This window comes from Astyanax mexicanus, chromosome 2 (genome assembly GCF_023375975.1).
Source record: "Astyanax mexicanus isolate ESR-SI-001 chromosome 2, AstMex3_surface, whole genome shotgun sequence".
Taxonomy (NCBI): Eukaryota; Metazoa; Chordata; class Actinopteri; order Characiformes; family Acestrorhamphidae; genus Astyanax; species Astyanax mexicanus.
In genome coordinates this window covers 21159151-21183072 of record NC_064409.1, presented here as the reverse complement: position 1 = coordinate 21183072, position 23922 = coordinate 21159151, and the positions used below count along the sequence as shown (strand labels likewise).

Below are 23922 nucleotides of genomic sequence, written 5' to 3'. Positions count from 1 at the left end.
GTTAAGCAGAGTGATGTAGAGTTAAGTGCAGTGAGGAACAGCAACTTAAAGTGAGGTAGAGCAACGTAGAGTGATGTAGAGTAAAGTAGAGGGATGTAGAGCAAAGTAGTGTGAGGAAGAGCAAGATAGAGTGATGCAGAGTAAAGTAGAGTGACTTAGAGCAAAGCAGAGTGAGGTTAAGCAAAGTTGAGTGAGTAAGAGCAAAGTAAATTGATGTGGATCAAAGTATAGTTAAATAGAGCAAAGTAGAGTGATGTAGAGCAGGGTAGAGTAATGTAGAGTGAAGTATAGCTAAATAGAGGAAAGTGGAGTGAGGTAGAGCAAGGGAAAGAAAGGTGGTGCGAAGAAGATGCGAGTTAGGGCAAAGTAGAGCGAGGTAGAGTGAAGCAGAGTTAAGGAAAGTAGAGTGAGGAAGAGCAAGATAGAGCGAAGAAGAGCAAGGTAGAGCAAGGTAAAGTAGAGTAAGGTAAATTGAGGTAGAGTGATGTAGAGCAAGGTAGTGGCAGGATAATTCAGGGAGATGTCCATAGGAAAAGCTCCAAAAATATTTCTGAACCTGGGAAAATTTCTGCCAAGCTTAAACTAATTTAGCATAAATCTTAATTTATCGCATTTCACATGACACATATCCAATAGTATTATCCAACACTGCATGTTTCGTCCACATTGTGCACCCCTAGTTTAAATATAAATTCAATTTTAGCAGTAGACCCATAATACTGTGTCCCTGTCTCCGGCCCCCTCTCTCTCTCTGGGAGAACCGCAGTGTGTCTTTGTGGAGGCGGTAGTGGAAGGCAGTTGTCCGAAAGCCGCTCTGGACGCAGCGAGGTGGAGGTCCAGAGATAGCGGACTTCCTGTGTGGCCCCACGGCGGAGGCATTGTGCCTGGATTTGTCCAGTTTTTATGTAAACGCAATACTCTTTTCACCTGAACTAATACAACCAGTGGCGTAAGCCCCTTACTGCTACAGACTGCATTTTTCTGCTAATCTCTGCGGATTTAAGTCCTTTCCACACATACCTCAGGGCAGCTACTGATAAACCGCCCCTAACTCAACACTCCTTCTTTTCTCTTCATCGCCACTCTCTCCTTTCTCCCACTCCCTCTCTCTTTTTTTTTCCCTCCCCCCGTCTCCTTCTCCTTCCAGGACGCCAGCAAAGCAGCCTTGCAAAAAATTAAAGTGATCAAGAGATTTAAGCAGAGGAGAAAGAGTGAGAGAGAGATAGAAAGGGCGAGAAAGGGGGGAAAATATCCGTCTGTATCCCATCTAGCAAGAAAGGGAAAAAAAAAAGGAGTGATGCACAGAAATGAATGTTTTTTTTTTTTGGCAGAAACAGAAACCAAACAAAATGAAACATTTGTCTGGAACCAACAAAAAATGAATTTTAACGCAAATCCAAAACTACAATTTAGGATTTAGGAATCTTTTTATCATTTAAGAACAAATACCAACAAAGATTAAGATTTAAAAGACAGTTAATATAATCATGAATTTCATGTGTTTGAGCAATTTGAGGGACAGAGACTATAATAGGGCTGCATAATATAGGAACATTTTTAAATTGCAAGTGTTCTTTTTTTGACAATAAAAAAAAAATATTTTTATTAAACAATGCAGGGCACATGGAGTCACCAGCCCTGCCCCCACCCACGTGTGGGGGGTCTCACATCCGGACTGATCAAGAGCTAAGTCGGTGCCGATCACTCAAAACCTGAGGAAAACAGCAAAATAACCGTAATAGGCTCTTTAATCAGGCATTTAAATGGCTTTTTTGATGCCGTTTACAAGCACGTGTCCAACCATGTGGATGGTGGTCATGCGGTTACCTCGTGTTTACTCCTGCCCACCCTTGAGCTTTTCATGCAGGCAGCAGCAGCCTGTCACTTCCACAGACACAGAGACAATGCTGTATATCTTCTTCTTGTGTCAAGAATCAAAACATTGCATCAGGACGTGTTTGATTTAATCAAGCAGGCCTAGACTATAACTAAATTTTAAACACTTGATGACGGGTATCAGCAGGAGGTAGTACACCTGTGATGTTGTGAACAATCAGCCTCAGCAGAGGGGAGCTTTCTGAGCTGGATTACTCTCTGATAGTTCATGTTTTACGGCTTGAACCTGAGTTAGGAAGCCTAAAGTAGCAATTCGGACACACATGTTCGGCTAACAGCCAAGTTTGGCATAGTTGCAGCCATGATGCTAATGCTAGTAGACACAATCTATTTTAGTTAATCTAGTTTAAAATAATTGATTGTGAGATTGTTTTATTTTACATAAATCGTTCACCCCTATTGCACTTATTCTTGAGTTCTAAATTTAAATAAAGTTCAAAATACTGGTAATAGTGCACTGAAATAAGTGATTTTCGAATGAACTGATTGAATTTTTTGGTATTATTACCAAGGGTGATTTTTAAAAAACAAGAAAAAAATGAAAGAGGGTCAGGATAAGAAAGAGAGGGGGAATTATTGAGGGAGAAAAAGACAGAGCTGGAGAAATGGAATTCTACACTTAGCTGTGTAAATCAATCCCAATAGATCTGGTGTGATGTACATGCATTATCTGCCACGCTGGATTGTGGAAAGACATTAGAGGACGAGTTTGCTGAAGAGGAATTAACACAATCTTTCTCTATCGTCGACACACACACACACACACACACCCCCACGCTCTAAAATGGTCTGTGGATTGGGTAAACAGAGGCTCTGAGGTGTGAGTATTATCCCTTGTTTGATTTGCACACAGATTGACAGCTTTGTGTATATGTGTGCACATGTGTGTCTATTATGTGTGTGTTAGTGGTGTTAGTGTGCATGTCAGTGTGTGTGTGTGTGTGTGTGTGTGTGTGTGTGTATGTGCGTCCGCTACGTGCGAGGCAAGCAGCGGGATTGAAGGGACGAACTGAACGGCAAAGATGAAAAATGTAAATGTCATTTCGTAATCTAGCTATGATCTCTAAGTACACACACATACAAAGTCTCCAAACACACACAGACTTACACACACTCTTGATGTGACTGTGGCAGTGGTCTCGCTCTACCACTGCGGACGCTCAGCATGAGGCCCGAGCTTGTGAGGGCTGCACGATTTATCGCTTATAATAATCGCTATTATGATATTAGGATCATTGAAGGTGCCAAAAAAAGAAAAAAGTGATCAGTTGATTTCTATGAGAGGACACGTTTTGTAGCCCCTAGCTTTTGCTCCATGATATTTTTTTATTATTTAAAGGAGAACTTTTGGTGTGGTAAAACATGATAAAAAAAATATTTACCTTTGTTGAATAGCGCACCTCTGTTCTCCCACAGCTTTAAGAGATCCAGCAATTTTATTTCATTTGTCCAAACACCCTTTAGACTGGGTGATACGGGGTATATTCTTGCCCCTGCAGATAAATGGCTTTTTACACTGTTATCCAGGCTCAAAGTAGCTCCAAACCTCGTTGGTGGAACGTGGCAAGCCCTGACATTTCAAACGAGGCATTAAAAACTTTAAAATTGCACAAGCAGTTTATTAAAAAAAAGAAGACAGAATGGTTCACATTTGTGCCTTTCCAGACAGTGAACAGTGTTTTTAATACACTTCTTGTGCATTTTAAAGTTCTTAACACCTCATTTTTAATGTCAGGGCTCTCTGGATTCTACTAATGAAGTGTGGAGCTACTTTGAGCCTAGATAACGGTGTAAAAAGCGATGTATCTGCAGTGGCAAGAATATGCCCCATATCACCCAGTCTAAAGGGTGTTTAGGACAAACAGAATAAAATTGCTGGTCCTCTAAAAGTTGCAAGAAAACAGAGGTGGGCTACTCAACAAAGATTATCATGTTTTACTACACCAAAAGTCAATTTCACACCGGAGTTCTCCTTTAAATAATGCATATTTGTACAAATACAGGTTAAATCTGGAGAAAAGCAGTGCAAGAAAGAAACTAATTCACACTGCCTTGTCATGAGCATGCTGGCTTGAGTTTACAAGTTAACACCTCATAAAAAGACCCCCAGGAATTTTTTTAATCAATTATATACTGCTGTCTCACGACTTCTGGCATATCAAATCTTTATAGGATATGTTTGATATAAGAACCTCAGAACATGACAAACAACAGAAGGCCCCAATGAACTCTGAGTTCAGCATACAGAACAGGTCACAAAACAATTTGAAGTCACACCTTCTCATTCAATGCGTTTTTTTTTTTTTTTTTTTTTGACTATTTACACTGTAGATTCTCACTGAAGGCATCAAAACTATGAATAAACACATGTGGAGTTTTATGTACTTAACAAAAAAATTACCTGGCCTCCACAGTCACAGGACCTGAACCCAATCCAGATGGTTTGGGGTGAGCTGGAGCACAGAGTTAAGACAAAGGAGCCAACAAGTGCTAAACACCTCTGGGAACTCCTTCCAGACTGTTGGAAAACTATTTCAGGTGACCACCTCTTGAAGCTCATTGACAGAATGATGCCAAGAGTGTGCAAAGCAGAAATCAGAGCAAAGGGTGGCTATTTTTTTTTTATTTATTTCACCTTTTTTTGTTAAGTACTTAACTCCGCATGTGTTCATTCATAGTTTTGATGCCTTTAGTGAGAATCTACAATGTAAATAGTCATGAAAATAAAGAAAACGCACTGAAAAAGCGAAGGTGTGCCCAAACTTTTGGCCTGTACTCTATGTCAAGGCAACACCATTACCAGAATTTAGAACAAGTGAGATCTTGTGAGGCCATTTTGGGAACAAATCAAGTATTGAAGGTATGTGGACATTGCGTGCACATCCCATTGTGGCGGCTTCTGTTTTTAGCCACAAAACAACAGGACTCAAAGTATTAAAAGGTCAACATATAGAAATATAATCCCAATATACCACTTTGGGCTCTATATCGGGCAGCCCCAGTGCCCTGTGTGTCTTATAAAGGGTAGCTCTTATAAATGCTTTATGCAAACTGTTGCAGTGTGTAATGGAAGAATTCACCGCAGGCCCTTTTGGCTGCCCTATCTATGAGCAGCACTCTGGTCAGAGACTTTGTGATCTGGGGTTTAATGAATGCCTGCCCAGGTCTTACCATTACAGCCGGCTTCTCCAGTTTAGGCTTCTCCTTCTCCTTTTCTTTCGCTTTTTCCTTCTTCTCCTTCTCCTTCTCTTTCTTCTTCTCCTCTTTTTCCCTCTCTTTCTCACGGGCCCGCTCCTTCTCCCTGTCCTTCTCACGCTCCTTCTCTCGCTCTTTCTCCTTGTCCTTCTTCTTCTTTTTCTCCTTCTTGTCTTTCTTCTTGTCCTTCTCCTTGGTCTTGACCTCCTTGGGGTGGAAGAGTTTTTCGGGTAGGATGGGCTGCAGAGGCGGGAGCATGGAGGGCACGCGAAGGCAAGCAGAAGGGCTGAACAGGGGGAGGGATGCGGCAGCGGCGGCAACAGCGGCCTCTTTGGCGCCTAGAGACAACTTCTTCTCCTCCTTAATGCGCTCCTTGCCCTTGTCTCGCTTCTCTTTGTCCTTTTTGCTCTTCTCTTTATCTTTCTTCTTCTCCTTGTGTTTGTCCTTCTCTTTCTTGCCGCCGCCGGTGTTGTCTCTTCTCTCTTCTACAACGAGCGATAACTCGGGCCAGGGCATCTTGTTCTCCTCCGCCTGCCCGGCCCGCTCTTTCTCCCTCTTCTTCTCCTTGTTTTTCTCCTTGTTTTTGCCCTTGTCTTTACCCTTTTCCTTCAGCCGCTCTTTCTCCTTCTTCTTTAGCTTGGTCTTGACGTCTTTCTTGAGCTTCTTCTTGAGTAGTGATGGCGTGGCGGTGGGATCTTTGCGCTCCTGGAGTGGTTTAAGCGGGGGCTGCGGCGTGGGGGGCGATTCGGAGGGCGAAGAGAAGTAAGGGGGCTCCAGTGGAGACTGGGAAAGGGCAGACTGACCTTGATTGGCCTTTCGGATGACCTCGTCTATAGAGTCGTCCATAGTCCATCGGTTTGGCGTGACTAACGTAGGTGCTAGTGGTGTGGGAAGCTGTTTAGCACTGAGAATGTGAACATGTTTGCTTGGAAGGAGCGGCTGTTTGGGCGTGCTGAGGCCTTGCGCGTGTTTGGGTCCGACTTTCGGGGGACTCGGAAGCCCGTCGCTGTCCGAGCCTGAATCGTAAGCGAACGGGTCAACCGGGACTACTTCATCTTTGCGTGCTCGTTCGATCACCGCAGAGATGGAATCCTCAATAGACTCCTCTTTAGGATCGTTACTTTTGAACTGGCCATCGTTAGGTACCTCTTCCACATGAAGTCCAGTCCATCCCCGCCCAAACTGGGCTGCTGCCAAATGCGCAGGCCCTGGTCGTGGGCTTCGAGGGCTTCGGGGTCTCCCAGGCGACCTTTTTCCTGCCTTCTGAGAGCTCTTGGGCGGAGTAATGGACAGAGGGCGGGCGGATATGCCAGAAGAGGCGGAGCCACCCCCTCTCTTGGGCGATTTGTTTTTCTGGCGGGCTGGTGAAAGCGAGGCGATTTTGGGCTTGTGGCCTGGGGTCGGAGGGGCCACAGTTGGCCGGGCCGGTTCGATGGAAAGTGGTGGAGAAGGGGAGCAGGGCATGTGCTGGGCATTGAGAGAGCTGAGAGGTTCTCTAGGCTCGAAGCTCCATTCGGGACTGGAGCCGGGTTTGGTTCCCAAACGGGGCCTTTTAGCGGCAGGCAACAGACCTTCCGGCCTGGGGCTGTCTGACCTGCGCTGGCCCAACCAGTTCTCATCATTCTCTTCCTCCTCACCATCCTCTTCCTCGCCCATGGACACCTGCATGGCCTCGGCTGATGTGCCCATGTCTGGGGGGACCTGCTCTTCCTCCTCTTCTTCTGAAAAAGAAGAAAAATAAAGATTATGACAGAGTGTATTGACACCACTAATGCCTTGTTTGCACTGCAGGGCCTAGGCCTGCAGCTTCTTAGCATGGATGGCAACTGTTTTAGTGCTAAGTCTAGTTTTCTCAGTAGAGCTAGCTAGCTGTACTTAAAACCACAGAACTGCTTGGTGGGAGGGCTTGAAGATAAAGGAAACCTACTGGTTGGCTAGTCGGGCTATGCTAAAACTGTGGTAGGGATGTTGAACAAGATCTTGGTCCTGATTTAGCAAGACAGCAAATAGAAAAAGAGTCCGTAACCAGTCTAAAAGATCCAAACCGGTGCAGAACATAACGACACAGACCTATTAACCACTTAACCACTAGAATTTATCCAAACTCATTTTCTTTTTTGTAATCAGGCACTGATAGAACATCTCATATTTCAGTACATAGGCAAACTGCTGGATAGGACAAACTGCTGGATGGGAAACTAAAATAAGTAAAACGTGAACAATCACGGAGTAAACGCTGTTGACACAGACTGTTTTTGTTTGGCATACTGTTCCTGTGTTCATCTAAACACATTCCATTCTACTGTGTTTCTCATAGAAGAAGGTTATTCATTTAATCCAAGCCATTATAAAATGATTCAGGGCCAAAGCAAGAGCAATTAAAAGTGATACTGTCCCCAGAGGGTCGACGTAGGCGGGAAATTGTAATCGATGCAATGATTCAGCTAATGAATCGCTACACTATGTACTGTATACATGGAAAAAGATAGGGAGGTGAGGGGAAGAGATAGAGACGGAGGGCGAGATAGGTTGAGAGAGAGCTATAGAGAGAGAGGCTTAGGAGGAGGAGGAGTACAATATTAAGTGGAATGGAGGCAAGATATCAGAGCAGAAGATCAAAATCATTCACACCTGATTACACAGCAGAGAACAAGATTCAGGGGAAGGTGCACGCGCACACACTCACACAGAAACACACACACACACTTATATAAATATATACACACACACAGAGTCTATAGATCTCAGACAACATATTGTAAGAGTAATCTTAAGCAAAATCAAACTTTTCTAATATTGCCCCCTCTAGTCCCACTCACACACTTACACACACATACTTATACTCACACACACACACATACACATACACACACACACTCCGCTGGGGCTGCTGTGATACTGGTTAAGCGGCAGTGTGACAGCCTCCTGCCCCCTCAGAGCCACAACGGAGGACAGGCAGCGCAGGCATTCTCCTCTGACACCCTCCATTATAAATAGTGTAATCTATATGGTAATACTGTTGTATTCTATAGGCGCAGAATGGGGATAAGATAACATTGTGACTTTGGGCTTTTTCCTGCGTTGCCGACCGCTATGGTAATAGTTATCAAAGGTTATTTGGGGAATGACACGTCGGCCCCTCTCTGATTGGCCGAGGCTGGTTATTTATGATATGAATTATGATAAAGATGATGTCTCTGCTCCTCCTCGCGCTCTCTCTGCGAGAAGCCTCCCTCGTACAATAAATTGCTATCGTTAATCACCGCGCGCTTTGTGGAGCCGTGATTACCCCCGCCGCGCCGTAATAAGAATTTTTATTTAAAGGAAGAATATGGATTTGTCATCCCCTCCTCAGCGCAAATGAAACTGACAATATTTCACATCGCTGACATTTAATTTGTTTAAAAAAAAGAGAGCGAAAAGAAAAGGTAGGGAGGAGTGCGGGCCGTATTTGCATTTTACGGCTCTATTCCTCCTTCTACTGCCTCCCATATTCTCTCTCTCTCTCTCATAAACACAATGTGGGAGACACTAATGACTCATCACACGGAGAGAGAGAGAGAGTGAAAGTGAGAGAGAGAGAGAGAGATAGAGAGCGGGAATGACTAAAAGAGTTTGGGAAAGAGATACAGGTTAGCAAGGTCTAGAGAAAGTAAGAAAAAAAAGCACGATATAGAAAAAAGAGAGAAAGAATAGAGACAGAAAAAGATTGAATGAGGAAAGAAAGAGGAGATCTAAAATGAAACGTAGATAGAACAAGAAAACTAGTGAGATAAAGTGAGCAAAAGAGAGAGAAAGAACCACAGGGAGAGAGGAGAAAAGTAAAAGAAAAAAAAAGAAAATATGTGCACAAAAGTGAGACAGAGAAGAGAAAGTGAGTAAGAAACAAAGTGAAAGCAAGGAATAGTGAATGAGAGGAAGAGAATGAGTAAGGTAAGAGAAGTTTAAAGAGGTATAGAAAGTAAGAGAAAGAAGAGATATAGGTATAGAAAAACTAGTAAGAGCGCTAGAAAAAGAGAAAGAATAGAGACAGAAAGAGATAGAAAAAAAAGTAAGGAGATCTAAAATGAAATGTATATAGAACAAGAAAACTAATGAGAAAGTGTGAGAAAATGAGAGATCAAGTGTGTGAAATAGAGCGAAAGAGAGAAAAAGAACAAGAGGGAGAGAAGAGTAAAGAGAAAGAGAATAGAAAGAGAACATGTGCACAAGAGTGAGACAGAGAAGAGAAAGTGAGTAAGAAACAAACTGAAAGCAAAGAATAGTGAATGAGAGAAAGAGAATGAGAAAGGTGAGAGAGCAGTTTAGAGAATGAGAGTAAAAGAGAGAAATAAAAACTGAGAACAAGAGATCAAGTGAGTGGAAAAAAGCAAGACCAAATGCAACATAGAATGATGGTGGAGAAAACAAACGAGAGAGGATAAGAGACATGTAAGGAGAAAGTATGAGAGAGACAGAGCAAGAGCAAAAGAGAGCAAGATCAAGGACCAGAGTGAGATCAAAAGAGTTTCATAGATCAGGAGAAACAATGGAAAAAAGAGTAAAAGAATGAATGAAAAATGAGAAAGAGAAAAAGAGCAAGAAAGAAACATAGCGTTAATGAGAGAGTGAGACAGTGAGAGAAACAGCGTGAGAAAAGCAGGTACACAGAAGGAGATGGACAGTTATTGAGAATAAGAGAAAAAGTGAGAGACAGAGAGAGCGTTTGAGAGCAAAAGAGAATGAGATCGAGAGAGACAAAAGGGGAGCAGAAAACCAATAAAGTGAGTGAAGAAAAGAGTGAGGGTAAGTGAATGGTGTAAAGAATGAGAGAATGAGAAAAGGGGAAAGGACAGGGAGTGGTGTAGAAAACAACATTAGGAGAATGAGAAAGGACAGAGTGAGAACAACCTAGAGAGTAAGTATAAGAGAGAGCGTGAGAGAAAGCAAAAAAAAGACCAACAGAGAGTAAGACACAAACTGAAAGAAAGAGTGAGACAGAGACAAGAAATGAGAGAACTGAAGAATGTGAGAAATAGAGGATAATAGAGTGCTTATATTTATATAATAAAAATAAATAAATAAAAAAAGGAAAATGAGAGAGGAACAGAGTGAGAAGAAGACTACAAATCAGATTTTTGGTATATTTCGAATGTAGAAAGGTTGATTTTTGACAGTCTGAACTACTGGTGTACGATATGGCCCTAAAATAATATCACGATATTTCATGGTATTTTTGCAATAATGATACTCTTAATTAAAAAAAAATTGCAAAAATACCCTACTGCAACAAAATAAAAAGAAAAGTTTATGATTGCATACGATATGATATGGTTCACCTAGAGCTGGGTGATTTATCGATTTTATCGATTAATTCGAATTTACAGTTAAGGACGATGTGTTTTCATGAAAATCGATTTTCTCTGAGTTTTAATTTTCACTACCGACACGCCCCTGAGCTTAGCCCCGCCCCTCTCTCCCGCACGCAGCCCCGCCCGTCTCTCCCTCCCTCCCTCCCACATAGCCTGTCATTTACCTCCTCCACAGTGTCTCCCTCTTTGTAAAAAGCTATTTAACAATTTGTCTATAATAGGTTTGAAAATAAAGAAAACTTAAGAAAGCTAAAAAAAGATAAAAAAATAAAAAATAAATAAAATAAAAAACTGCTCTTATAATAATATTTAACAACACGGCAAAAAAATGATTTATGTAATTTACGTAAAAATAAAGTTATTTTGAAACGTGACTATTTTAAAAGCAACAGAAGTTGTTCATTTGTTGGAGTTCATTTGTATCATTTCTAACATATTTAGAGTGTTTTTTACTCACTTTTTTCTCTAACAATGTTAATCCTTTACAGCTTCAAAAACATGTATTATGCAAATTAGGCGATGATGTCATTTAGCGACTTCTAGCAACTTTTAGGAGATTTTAGTAGGGGAAAAAATCTATTTAAATCGAAAATCAGATTTTTATTTATTTATTTATTTTAAATAGAAGATTTTTTTTGGGGTCATATCGCCCAGCTCTAGGTTCACCCCTAACTACGATAACAAAAAAATTACAAGAATCTTATCAGATTTGTAACAAAAGTCAATGGTCGAGAATGTCATGATACTAATAACGCACTCCCAATATCTCCATCTGGACAGATATAATCTGTCTCTAGTAGATATATAATGAGTGGGAAATGGGAACAGTGTGCATTTTTCTTTTGCTAAAAACAGTAAAAAAAAAAAAACGATAATTCAGTATATAATATTGTTAACGATATTCAAAAATCTTGATGATATTATTGCGTACAGTATGATATGGTACACCCCTAGTCTGAACAGCCGAAAATCATACAAAATATGTTACAAATCACACGAAATACGATCCAAACCAAATCAAATATGATCCAAATCTCATTTGGAGGTAGTATGAAATCCAAGAAGAGTTACTGAAAGCACCCTCTATACCACAGCAACCCATGCAGATACACTTATGATGTTCAGACACGTGAATCTGATCTGATCTGATCACTTACAACAAATAACAGTGCAGACGATCATCTCAACAGACCTGATCTGAGTAACAAATCGGATTTGCCTGCAGTGTGAACACAGTCTAAGACACTGAGCTGCCACCATTTACACCAACTCCACTTTCATCCTTATATCAAAAATCACAGCAGCTTTCTTACATTTGGCACTGCAGACGAAAACCCAAACACACACACAGACTCACACAAGGGTACATGCGCACACACATGCATGCGCGCACACACACCAGCTCCAGTTGTAATTGATTGTGTCATTTACAAACGCGAGAAAGAGTACAGACAGGCCGCGATAACGAGAGAAAGCCGGCGAGCCAAAAATGGCGCGGAGCAATGAAAACAAGCTTAGACGCACGTTGGGAAGTAATTAAAACGGAGAGATAAGAGAGAGAGAGAGAAAAAGAAAGAAAGAGAGGGTGAGAAAGAGAAAGAGAGAGAGTAAAAAAGCAAGCGTGAGAGAAAAAGAGCGCGAGAGAAAACGAACGGACTGGAGAAGTAGTGTCATTTTAGCCGAATCCATTGGCTCACAAAATTGACTGGCTCTATGGTCCTCAATGGCTCTATCCTCTCTCTTACCACACACACACACACACAAAATCTAAGTGAGTGCAGTAAAGTGAACAGAAGCAGAACAGATATTTATGCTCTTTTTTGCTGCAAAATCATATCGCTTCAATTAGAATCTCGCTCAGTCCAGCCCCCCCCCTCTCTCGCACTCCCGCCAGCCGCTATATTACACGTGAAAAGCTGGGATTAAGGCTCAGTGCAATTAAAGCCAGGTCGTTTATTGGGGCTCCAATCAATGAGCGGCAGAATCACAGGTCTAAACGAGACGAGATAAGAACCTTTTAATGTTCCAGCTCCACACAGCGACAGACAATTACTAACATCTAAGACAGTGTGTGTGTGTGTGTGTGTGTGTGTATATGTGTGAGAAAGAAAAAGAGAGAGAGAGATTTCACATAACCTGTAGGAGTGTGCTATTTGGGCAACACTACCAGTGTCCATTTGTACAGTTGTGTGAGCATTACCACCCACAGTGAACAGCACAGTGCGTAGTAGTGATCAGGACAGGCGGCGCCTGGCTACAGTTATCCGTGTGAACAAACAAGTAACGACCCGACACACGTCCATCTGCATTTGGAGCTAAATAAAGTGGATTAAGTGGTGAATTCACGTTTTAATACATGGCTTTAATCACAAATCAAACATCAGCAAGTCAGCCTAATCTGGCCATTATCCATTATTAAATTAAGTATGGGTAAAGAGACAGAAAAAGATACACAGACAACAACAAAAAAGATGCAGAGCTTTCAGATCCTCAAATCATGCAAAGACAACAAATTAATTTTCATAAAGTTTTAAGAGTTTTTAATCACAGTTTTTATGCATCTTGGCATGTTCTCCTCCACCAGTCTTACACACTGCTTTTGGGTAACATTATGCTGCTTCTGGATAACTCCTGGTGCAAAAGATCAAGCAGTTCAGCTTGGTTTGATGGTTTGTGATCATCCATCTTCCTCTTGATTATATTTTAGAGGTTTTTAATTTGGTAAAATTAAAGAAACTCATCATTATTAAGTGGTCACATGTGCTGCCTCACAAGAAAGGGGTTCCAATCAGCAGTTTTCAGCAGGATAATGCTCGCCCACACACAGCAAAAGTTTCCCATGAATGTCTACACCAGATTGAAACACTTCCTTGTTTGGCCTGACTCACTTATGGCCAATCAATGAAGCATTTATAAAACAAATTGAGTTATTTTTATTAAATAAAAGTGCTTTCCAAAGTCAGAAGTATTTTGGGGGGTTGTGTAGGTCTGTCCTGTTTGTCTTCTAAAGAAAATGTACCAAAACTAACACCCTCACACAAACTTTCTCACACACACACACACACACACACACACACACACACAAACACACACACTTCCCAACACACACAGACTTCTAGACAGAGAGATAAGTAACGTTTCAGAAGAATTGTAAATATTAAAGTGTTTATCCTCGCCAAAAGTGTGAAAACTGCACTGAGGGTTGTGTTGTCGGATGAAAGGAAAAAAGCGGGAAGAGCTAGACTTTGGGGTGACTTTGACCTTGCCTGCTGCAACACACATATACAACACACACATGCACACACGTGTTCCCCTGCAGCCCCGGCGTCAGTCTCTCTGCTCTCATGACCTTCACGTCCGGGGGGATGGAGGGGGAATAGAGGGAAAAAAAAAAAAAAAAAAAAACTTCCAGAGGCTTCCGCCTGTAAGTTATTCAAGAATAAGCTTTGAATAATTGTCCCGCAATATGAGTCTCCCTGATTAATTGCCTGAGATAAGAGGTGCTTCTTTCCCTCCTTTCTCCCTCTCTCTCCCTCTCTCTCTCCCTGCAAGGCCTGCTGATTCTTCTAATCACCCCAGTGTACCACCAAACACTCTGCAATGTGCGTGAGTGTGTGCACACGCGTGTATCCTTCAGACTGAGTGAAAGGGAAAAAAGAAATAAAAGAAGAGGAAAGGAGAGAAAACTTTGGTTTGTAATTCTGTATGAAACTTTCGTACCCATAATGGTCGGTGATCTAAAGTATAATATCACAATATCTGACATTTTCACAATAAATGATATGAATCATAGTATTTAGTTTGTACGTTTGCACAAGTTCAGGGGAACTGTGGAAGTCAAGATAAGATCTGTAAGGATAAGAAAACGTCCGGAATGTACAATTCATATGCTGACAAGAAAGGCAAATCAGAGCACTCATAGGAACTTAAGCTATGTTCACATTATAAGTATAATAACTCTGAATTTTTCCTCATATCATATCGGTCTTCCACCAGAATCCAACTGCTTTTAAAGTGTTGTTCTGTTGTCTGTTGTGAAGAAACACCTAATATTATTTGTTGCTCCCAAACAGAAACAACAAGAATCGCAAGCACAATCTGTTACATAAAGCTGCATGAAGTGGATTAAGTGGTGAATTCACTTTCATACATAACTTTAACCACAAACTCAAAGATTTGCAAGTCAGCCTAAACTGGCCTCTATCTAAACCAGCATAGACAATATTACAAAATCAATGAGATTAAGGTAAAAACATTATTTTACCATCACTTGTGTGCTCAACGAGGAATCAGATTTTGCCTGGGCTTCAGAATCTGGCATAACACTGATGCTAGTGGATGAAGACAGCAATAAGTGCATAATACAAGCAAAAAGAAGCATAAAAAAGATCTGACCAGTCATACTGATGCTGCATGTGCATTAATCCTATACATTTCCACTGAAGAATACATATGTAAGTGACTCAAATTCCATTTGAAGAGACCAGACAGTCCCACACAGTCCTGAAAAATCGGAGTTTTAAACCTAGAATGTTTTGGTAATTTTGGTTATTTTATGAAAAGAACACCTTGCCTACTGTGAAGCATGGGGGTGGATGCATCATGCCTTTAGATTTTGTTGCTGTCAGTGGCATTGTTTCTACAGAGCACTATGTAATATCTCAACTTTTCTACTTAGAATCTAAAATCCTTGTTGGTGTACTTTTACTGTATATATGTTTGTCTGCATTTGCCTGCGTCTGTCTGTGCGAATGAGTTTGTAAAGTATAAACTCTCTTTTATTTTTTTTCTTGGATTTACTGCTTTTAAATCATGCAATTTAGCACCTAAACATATTGAACAGTACTGGACGCAGTAAATCTGTTGTACTCCATGAACCGTACTGTATAAAGGTTTGGGCACATAGACACATTCCTAATCGTTGACACTGTACTTACACTGTACTAATAGTAGATTTGCTTTCTGCTGTAATTTGCTGCATCGCCTACAGGGCGCAAAGGCCTTTGAAGTGTCGAGAAATGCCAAGTCAATTATTACTTCTATCAGCTCCTTATTTTATTAATAAAAAAAGTAGAAAAAGAAAGAAAGAAAATTCAATTTGGGCCTTGCATTCTATGCGACAGTGTACACAGCATGATCAGAGCTTTTCAGTCCTCCAATCCGCCCTCATTTACAGACGTTATTTATTTCTTTATTTTCTGAGAAAGACTCGATTAGACTGAAGTTGTTGATTGCGCCGCTTCTTTGTCGGTGCTAAGACGGCGTCCACGGCGCTCGAGAATGCGAAGAGAGGAGGGGAAAAAAAAAAACATCATTTGTCACAAAAATGCTCTTCATCAGCGTCCTATTTAGCGTAATGATCCGTTCATACCTGAGTGCGAGAGGGTGGGTGCGACGCCGGGCCGGTTCTGGGGGGGCAGGCGAGCCGAAACGCCGGCGGGCCGCTATTCAGCACCGGATAAAAGTGTGTGACTCTCCACAAACACTCCGCATTTACCGCGCTACAAAAGGAGCGCATATTCTGCTTCTACCCACTTAATGAAGTGATCCGCCGCCGCCACCGCCGCAATGCTGAAGGGGACAAAAAAAAAAAAGAAACGACAGACACCTCTCACATTATCACACTCACTCTCGCGCTTCTGTTCTGCTGCTTTGACTGTGGCCCTTTCTCTCTCTCTTATTCATTCATTCTTTCATTCATTCATCCATTCTTTCTTTCAGCCGCTGGTGGAGACAGACTGGCTGGAGCAGCCTCGTGTTCTCAGAGCCATACGCGAAAGCAGCGACAGTAAAAGTAACGCTACACTCTCTCGCGCACACTCCTGCACACCCTCGTGCTCTTAAACTATCTCTACCCCAACTCTGTTGTCGCTTTCTCATCTTTTTCTTTTACCCCACTGGCTCTTGTTCTCTTTCTTTAATCTCATTCTGCTCCACAATCTCTCCCCTTTCGCTTTCTTTCTTTTCCTTTCTTACTAACTCTTTCTCTTCTCTCACTATTTTCCCCATTATTTCTTCATTCTATTTTCTATCACCCTTGTTTTGTCCACTTTAACACCATAATCTTTTCTACATTTTCATATCTACTCTATTGTTGCTCTACCTTTCTTTCCTCCCTTTCTCACACTTCTCCCCCCTTCCATTTCTCACTTCTTTCACTTACATTCTCTCGTCCCTTCGTCACATTTTTCTCTTTTTTTCATTCTTCCTACTCCACACTTTCTTTTGTCTTTTTCCATCCTCACTTGAACTTGCCCACTTTTTTCCTCTTATCTCTTATTCCTTTATTTTTTTCTACTTTCTCTGCGTTCTCTTTCTGTCCCATACGTCACTCGCTCTTTCACATTCTTCTTTCTCTCTACTATTTCCTTAACATCTTTCACTTTTTAATTCAATTTCTTCTCAATCTCATTAATTTTCCTCCATCTCTCATTACTTTCACACACGTCCTTTATTTGTTCTTTTAACCCTTTTCTCCTGCAATCTCTCCTCTACCTCACCCTTCTCTTCTTGATCATTCCTTGTCTTCTCACTCATTTTATCTCATTCCCTTTCTGTTCCTTCGTCCCATCTCTCTTACTCTTTCTCCTTTCTGCCTTTTCTTGTTTTATAGTTTTATCAATCTGACCATTCCTCACATTTTCTTAAACATTTTCTCATTCTTTTTTATGTATTTTGTTATTTTTCCACTTTTTTTCTTTCATTTCTTCACTTTATTATTCTTTTATTAGTCGTTTTCCCCTTTTGCTCTCTTTCTTTATTATCTTTCATCTATATTTCTTACTTCATTCTCGTTTTGGTCCTCTCTCTAGTTCCTTCTTGTCTACTTACTTGTCTTTTTCTCCCTCAATCGCTTTTTCTTTCTTTTTCTTCTTCTATTGCTTGTACTCTTTCTATTCTTTTTTTCTTTCTATCACTCTCTTATTTGTTTTTTTATATATCTTTCTTTCCCTGCCATTTCTCTACCTCATTCTACCACAATTTCTTTCTTTTTCGCTTCTCCATTTCTCTTTTCTCTCTTTATTCTTCTTTTGCATTCTATTTCTCTCTTCTTTCTCTTTTTCTTTCTTTGCACCAGTTTCTCAATAGTTTTCTCCTTCCTCATTCTCTTTTTCCTCTCTATTTCACTTTATTCTCTTTTTCCTGTCTATTTCTCTTCCTTCTTTCCTTCCTTCTTTCCTTCTCTCTCTCCCCTCTAGCGCTCTCTTTCTTTTAGTTCCTTTCACATACTCTTTCTCTCTCTTTCTCTCTCTCTCTGTACGTAGATGAGGGGCACTGATCTGGTTGTGCGATTAGATGGAAACCGCAGAGTTCTGACTCTCCCCCCCAAAACAAAGTGTTTTTAAAGCTTCTGTTTTCCCCAGTCCTGGCGCCACCAGGAGAACAGTAAACAATAAACATCGACGGATGGAGGGCGGACACACACGCCGGGCACGTACACATGCCTTACACACACACACACAAACTCAGGCACACACAAGTACACGGGTGGACATATACACACACACAAGCGTACAGCCGTACAGGTTCAGTGGGAGTGCGTACATTGTGTCTAATGACTAATTTGAGCTCCATTGAATGGCATAGCGTGGAGGCGTCATGTCAGTGTCAAGAGTGTGTAGTGTACGTTGTGTATGTGTGTGTTCGTGTGTGTGTGTGTGTTTTAACACTTCCCCGCGGCTGTCAGCACCCACACACGCGCTGAAAGGAAGCACCACGCGGCCCAGAACTCACCACAGGGCCCAGAGATGCTCAGTCTATTGAACACACACACACACACACAATTCTTCAATCACCTATACACACACCTGCTTTCACACATACGCTCCACACACAGCAGACACAGCAAGCGCCCCTAGCCAAAACAACCGGTCCCTCGCTGGACGGCATTACCCTATTAAAGAGCCGGTGCGGGGCCGGGCCGGGGCCGCTCGGGTAAGCAGCGGTGAGGAAACGCTGATGCTCTGGCCCTGTTAAATAAACACACTCCAAATTGACTGGGAGTTATCTATACATCGCGAGCCCGAGCTCGGCCCGGCCGGCAGCCAGCGCGCCTCTCAGGAACAGAGCGGGACGCGGAGTCGGAACGCTTACAGAGTGGACTCATGGCAAATTGACTTTTACTTCAAAGTGCTCCACAATTATGTCTTTCAGCAATTAGAGGGGCTGAAAAAAGGCCCCACTTGAGGCTTGCCAGTGAACCGGCAGAGGAATGCCCCTGGAGCAGCTGAAGCAGGGGTGGGAGAGAGGGCCGTTTATTACCATGGGAGTCTGAGTAACACACACACACACACACACACACACACACACAGACCACGGCTGGAACACACACACACACACACACACACACAGACGAAAGGGGTCGAAATGAGGGCTAAGCATTTCCACACCCACCTGACACACACATGCTGGTTTTCGTATCTCATTAGGACTCTCTCGTCATCCCATGTAATAAGTGTCTATAAGTATGTGTGTATATATTTATATATGTAAAGAGATTATATTCCAAGTCAATTCAAAGCATTTCTATTGGTCCGATCATGCTGAAATTCTGACACAATAGGCAGAACAATATATAGAATACCTGCTATAACAACTATATATACACACAGATAGCTCTATAAAAAAAAATAAGAGACCCCTTCAATTTCTGAATCAGTTTCTCTAATTTTGCTATTTATAGGTACAAGTTTGAGTAAAATTAACATTGTTGTTTTATTCTATAAACTACAGAAAACATTTCTCCCAAATTCCAAATAAAAATATTGTAATTTAGAGCATTTATTTGCAGAAAATGAGAAATGGCTGAAATAACAAAAAAGATGCAGAAAAAGGTTTTAAGTGTTTAGAAATCAATATTTGGTGGAATAACCCTGTTTTTTAATCACAGTTTTCATGCATCTTGGCATGTTCTCCTCCACCAGTCTTACACACTGCTTTTGGATAACTTTAAGCCTAGTCTTGAACTGCACAGCATTTTGAGTGCTGAAAGTAAAAATACAGTTTACAACTTGGCTTAATCCCTGTCTGGGAAGCTGAACATATTTGTAATAAATGCTCATGATGTCGTATATTTATATCTTGTAATATGTTTGATTATGTTTGGTATAATAGTATTACTATTATTATTACTAATGATTACTATACTTAATAATGCACAATGTAGCTGAGAAACCCAAGGAAACATAGGACAACAAATTAAGATTGGTAAAATAAAAACGGCTATCTAACTGGTATCAAAGCATTTACATGTATGCATAAAAAATAAACTTTTTGTTAGCACTTCATATTCGCCCAGCTTTACTGTCCAATCAGAACGCTCCATTTTCTGCCCTGCAAGTAAACAGAAAACTAGTGTAAATGCTGCTACTCAGCCCTACTCAGATAGCCTTCTATCATACAGAAACATCACACAGTCAAACCGAGGCTATAAAATAAATACACTCACAAAATCACCACCTTACTGCGTTACAACTGTTTCCAGATCCAATAGAGTTCAAAAAGCCTTCTAGGGCATGTGAGGGAAGAGGGGGTGGTGTGTGCGCTGAGGGGGGCAGGTGTATCTGTGTTCATGAGTTTATAAATCAGAGAGCTTGGCTGGAAGTCAGGGAGAACGGCTCTTCTGCTGAGTTTTAATGGTAATAACGCGCTGCTATCGGAGGCAATTAGACTGTATGCGATGCCTATCGGCGTGTGTGTTCCCAGCGCATCTAAAGAAAATGTTTGCGTTTGAAAAAGTCCATCGCGTAAACAGATAAGGGAGGCTGCGGTGCGGCGTATCGCTGGGCCCGACTTTGTTCTGCCCACAGATTGGTAATGTCGGCCTGCTGTTCCAGCTGATGAGCCCTGGCTACTGCAAGTGCTGCCGATTACACACAATCACACACACACTGCAACACACACAGTTTGCTCTTTTTGCACCATTAAAGCCATGGATTAAAATATATGCAATACATTTACCTAAGTGTCTATACATCAACAAGTATTATATATGTCTGTCCAGTCCAGAAGTGCACATATTGAAGTGTACATCTGTCATACATGTGCAACTAAGGGTCTATATATGTCCTATATGCATTCTATGCATATGCATATGTAAGATTATATATCATAAACATCCTATGCAAATTATATATGTACATGTGAGTGTCTTAATAAACGTTCTATATGTATTTTATAACATCGTAAGTGCCTTTGTATGCCCCTTGTCCCATCTGCATTATACATAATTAGTGTCCATACAGATCTGGAGAAAAAATAATAATGATGACTTTCTTTGATTTGTACCAAATTGAAAACCTCTGGAATATAACAAAGAGGAAGATGAACGATCACAAGCCATCAAACTAAGCTGAACTGCTTGAATCTTTGCACTAGGAGTGGCATAAAATTATCCAAAAGCAGTGTGTAAGACTGATGGAGGAGAACATGCCAAGATACATGAAAACTGTGATTACAAACCAGGGTATTCCACCAAATTTAGATTTTGGATCTCTTAAAACTTTATGAATATGAACTTGTTTTTGTTTTTTTGTATTATGTGAGGTCTGAAAGCTCTGCATCTTTTTCCTTATTTCAGCCATTTCTCATTTTCTGCAAATAAATGAACTAAATTACAATATTTTTATTTGGAATTTAGGAGAAATGTTGTCCGTAGTTTTTAGAATAAAACAACAATGTTAATTTTCCTTAAATATATACCTATACCTATATATCAAAATCAGAGAAACTTAATTAAAAACTGAAGTGTTTAAATTTTTGCCAGAGTTGTAAATATATATATATACAAATATATGAATAAGTATGATATGCTGCTGTATTCAGGTAAAACATTTTCTGCATTGCTAAGTTGAACTTCACATGAAATCTAAAGTGTATCTTTTTTAAATTCCGCTAAAATACAGCGAAAACGCAGTCAAACTTTCTCAAGAAGCAAATCTGCAGGAAAAAAACCACAAGCTAATCTGTAGATTATCAAAAATGTGCTAGAATTTTTGTCTTATCGTTTTAGCCTGCCATGCAAGTCGTAGGGTGGATGGGGAGGCCAGACACACTGCATTTTGCACATACACACGCAGCCGTACTGACGCACACCGACCACACACAAACACGCGCAGACAAAACATGCATTCACACATTCCGCACTCATCACCTCTCAGCCTTTAAATACTTAAATACTGCAGTAAACTGTTTTTTTGCTTCTTCTTAACTGCTTCTAAATCTAGATCTAGATCTATTAGGCTATATAAGATCCAAAAGTTCCTATATTATAATGTTTGTTAAATGTTTACTTAGTAAATCGGCTGTTGTTAAAAGGATTTTTGGTTAGAAATGTATTTTGGGTTGTTTAAGAGCAAAAATTCACTCTATTTTACTGAATTGTAACAGCGCGAGCCGCTTTTGCACACAGTAGAGAACAGGACACCCAGCTTTTGTCCACTAAAGCCAGTATATCTCCTTCATCTCACACATGGCTTTGCGAGTTTCTTCAATTACACAGTCACACTATCCTTCCAATCAAAATCAAATATTTGCTTTTCTTATTTTAGGTTTCTTTGTTAGTTTTTTTTTGCGGATAAGCTACACTTTGCGTGTTTTGTACCTGATATATATATATATATATAGGTAAACTCAGAATGAAGTACTTTAGCTACTGTAATGCCAGCATTAGATCTGCAGCACAGGTTAAACAGTACCGTCACTCCAATTCTCATCGTCTCATCAGATCGTCATCTGTATATTTATTTTCTCAGTTTAGCTTTTGTATATCATTCCATAATTAGATTTTAACCAGCATCCTTGGTTCTGAATGAGCTCCGTAAATAAACACAACTTGGCTATAACATGACCCAACAGCAGGCATTAATAGGCCTGCAATATACGTATTAATATTGATTCACGATCCTTAATAAAAGCTTATTTTTGTAGTCAACATGTTTTCTTTTCCTCATCTAGAAACACAAGTTTTCATCAGCTATATCAGGACTTAGTAGATACATAAAGTGCATCACATTACAGACAAATTAGATATCTCAACAGAGCACAATTGTAAGCACAGATGTGGGCCGTAAATCTAATATAGGAATAACGTAACCTATTTACTAGTTAATCTATTAAATAATTATTTGAAATATACAGTGTTGTATTCTAGACAGGCCCAAAGCTTTTACTATATGTACAAATACATTTTGTTACAAACTGCAGTGCATTTATACATAGGTAAGCTCTATAAAGCCCTGTTAGTACAATTTTACATGCATGATATCTGCAATACAGATTAAAATAGCTTAAAGTCAAGTCAAGTAGTTATCCCTCTAATGCTTGTTTATTCATGCTTTTATCATCTTACGAATGTAGCTTTTATATAGCAATATATAAAATAAAACTGTTTATACAGTTTCATCACTAAATTTCCTTTTTGTCTATGTCTTGTCTTTATTTAGCTTTCATAAACCATGGCTTAATTAAATTTTCAGCTACATCTGTGGTTTTAAACGTGCACAGCAATAACTGTACCTTGGCTATAACATGACCCAACAGCAAGTATTAATAATTATTAAAGACACTTACGCAACAGCTGTATTCGAAATTTAGTCGTATGTGTAGATATTAAAGAAACAAATTTGCTAGGTAAGACAAAGGAATCCTCTTAAATATCACCTGCATCATATCTGTTTATTTTCCTGATTTAGTTTCCTTAGTTTTTGGTACCATTCTACTGAGTTTTGGCCCACATCATATTTTATATGTGCACTTTTAAATAATATAACATGAGTATTATATGATGCATAAAACTTTCAAAATAATATGTAAGCCCCATTCACTAACATTAAACAAAACGTGTGTAATAAACACTGATAATACTAAAACACAAATATAGATAAACAAATAAAGCGTCCTTAATACTGCAATATATTGTTACAGAGTTGAGCTATGTTGATGCATTCAGCGGCTGCATCATATTTGCAGTAGAGTCTAAACAGCACTGTTACTCTTACACTGATATTATGATTTTCAGGGCATGTCTGATTTTACACGTTCATCTGTGCATGTGTGATGCACAAAACATTGAAAAACATTCATTGTCAGTGAAAGCAACATATCTCAGGAATTTTTAAAGTACAGTATTCATAATGACATGCTAAGTCTGTGTGTGTCGTATGAGTGTATAGAGTCTCAGTCTGAGTCGGGGACAGGAGAGCAGTTTAACTGGACGCCCTGTGCCCTGAAATAAGCTGCAATTTAAAAAGAACGCTCTTCTGCCCAGGTCACGACCTCTTTGCGAGTGTCTGCGGGGTCACGAGGTCGGGTCAATCGGAGGGGAATGTTATCCAAGGCGCTTTATTTATTTATTTAATCTTTCATCTGACTCCGCTCGTACGCCACTAGCCGGGATTATCCGTTAAGAAAGGGGAGAGACAGAGAGAATGTGTGTGTGTGTGTGTGGCAGAGAGAGAGAGAAGTAGAGAGAGAGAGAGAG

At 40.4% G+C, this 23922-nt stretch overlaps 1 protein-coding gene across 1 annotated transcript in view; it reads right to left on the bottom strand.

The window, feature by feature from the left end:
• taf3 (TAF3 RNA polymerase II, TATA box binding protein (TBP)-associated facto) overlaps positions 1 to 23922 on the bottom strand; it is a 93324-nt gene that overhangs the window by 16930 nt on the left and 52472 nt on the right. Inside the window, exon 3 of the mRNA XM_007234985.4 lies at positions 5068 to 6812. Coding sequence (XP_007235047.3) covers positions 5068 to 6812 — 1745 coding nt within the window. The remainder of the gene's footprint in view (positions 1 to 5067; positions 6813 to 23922) is intronic.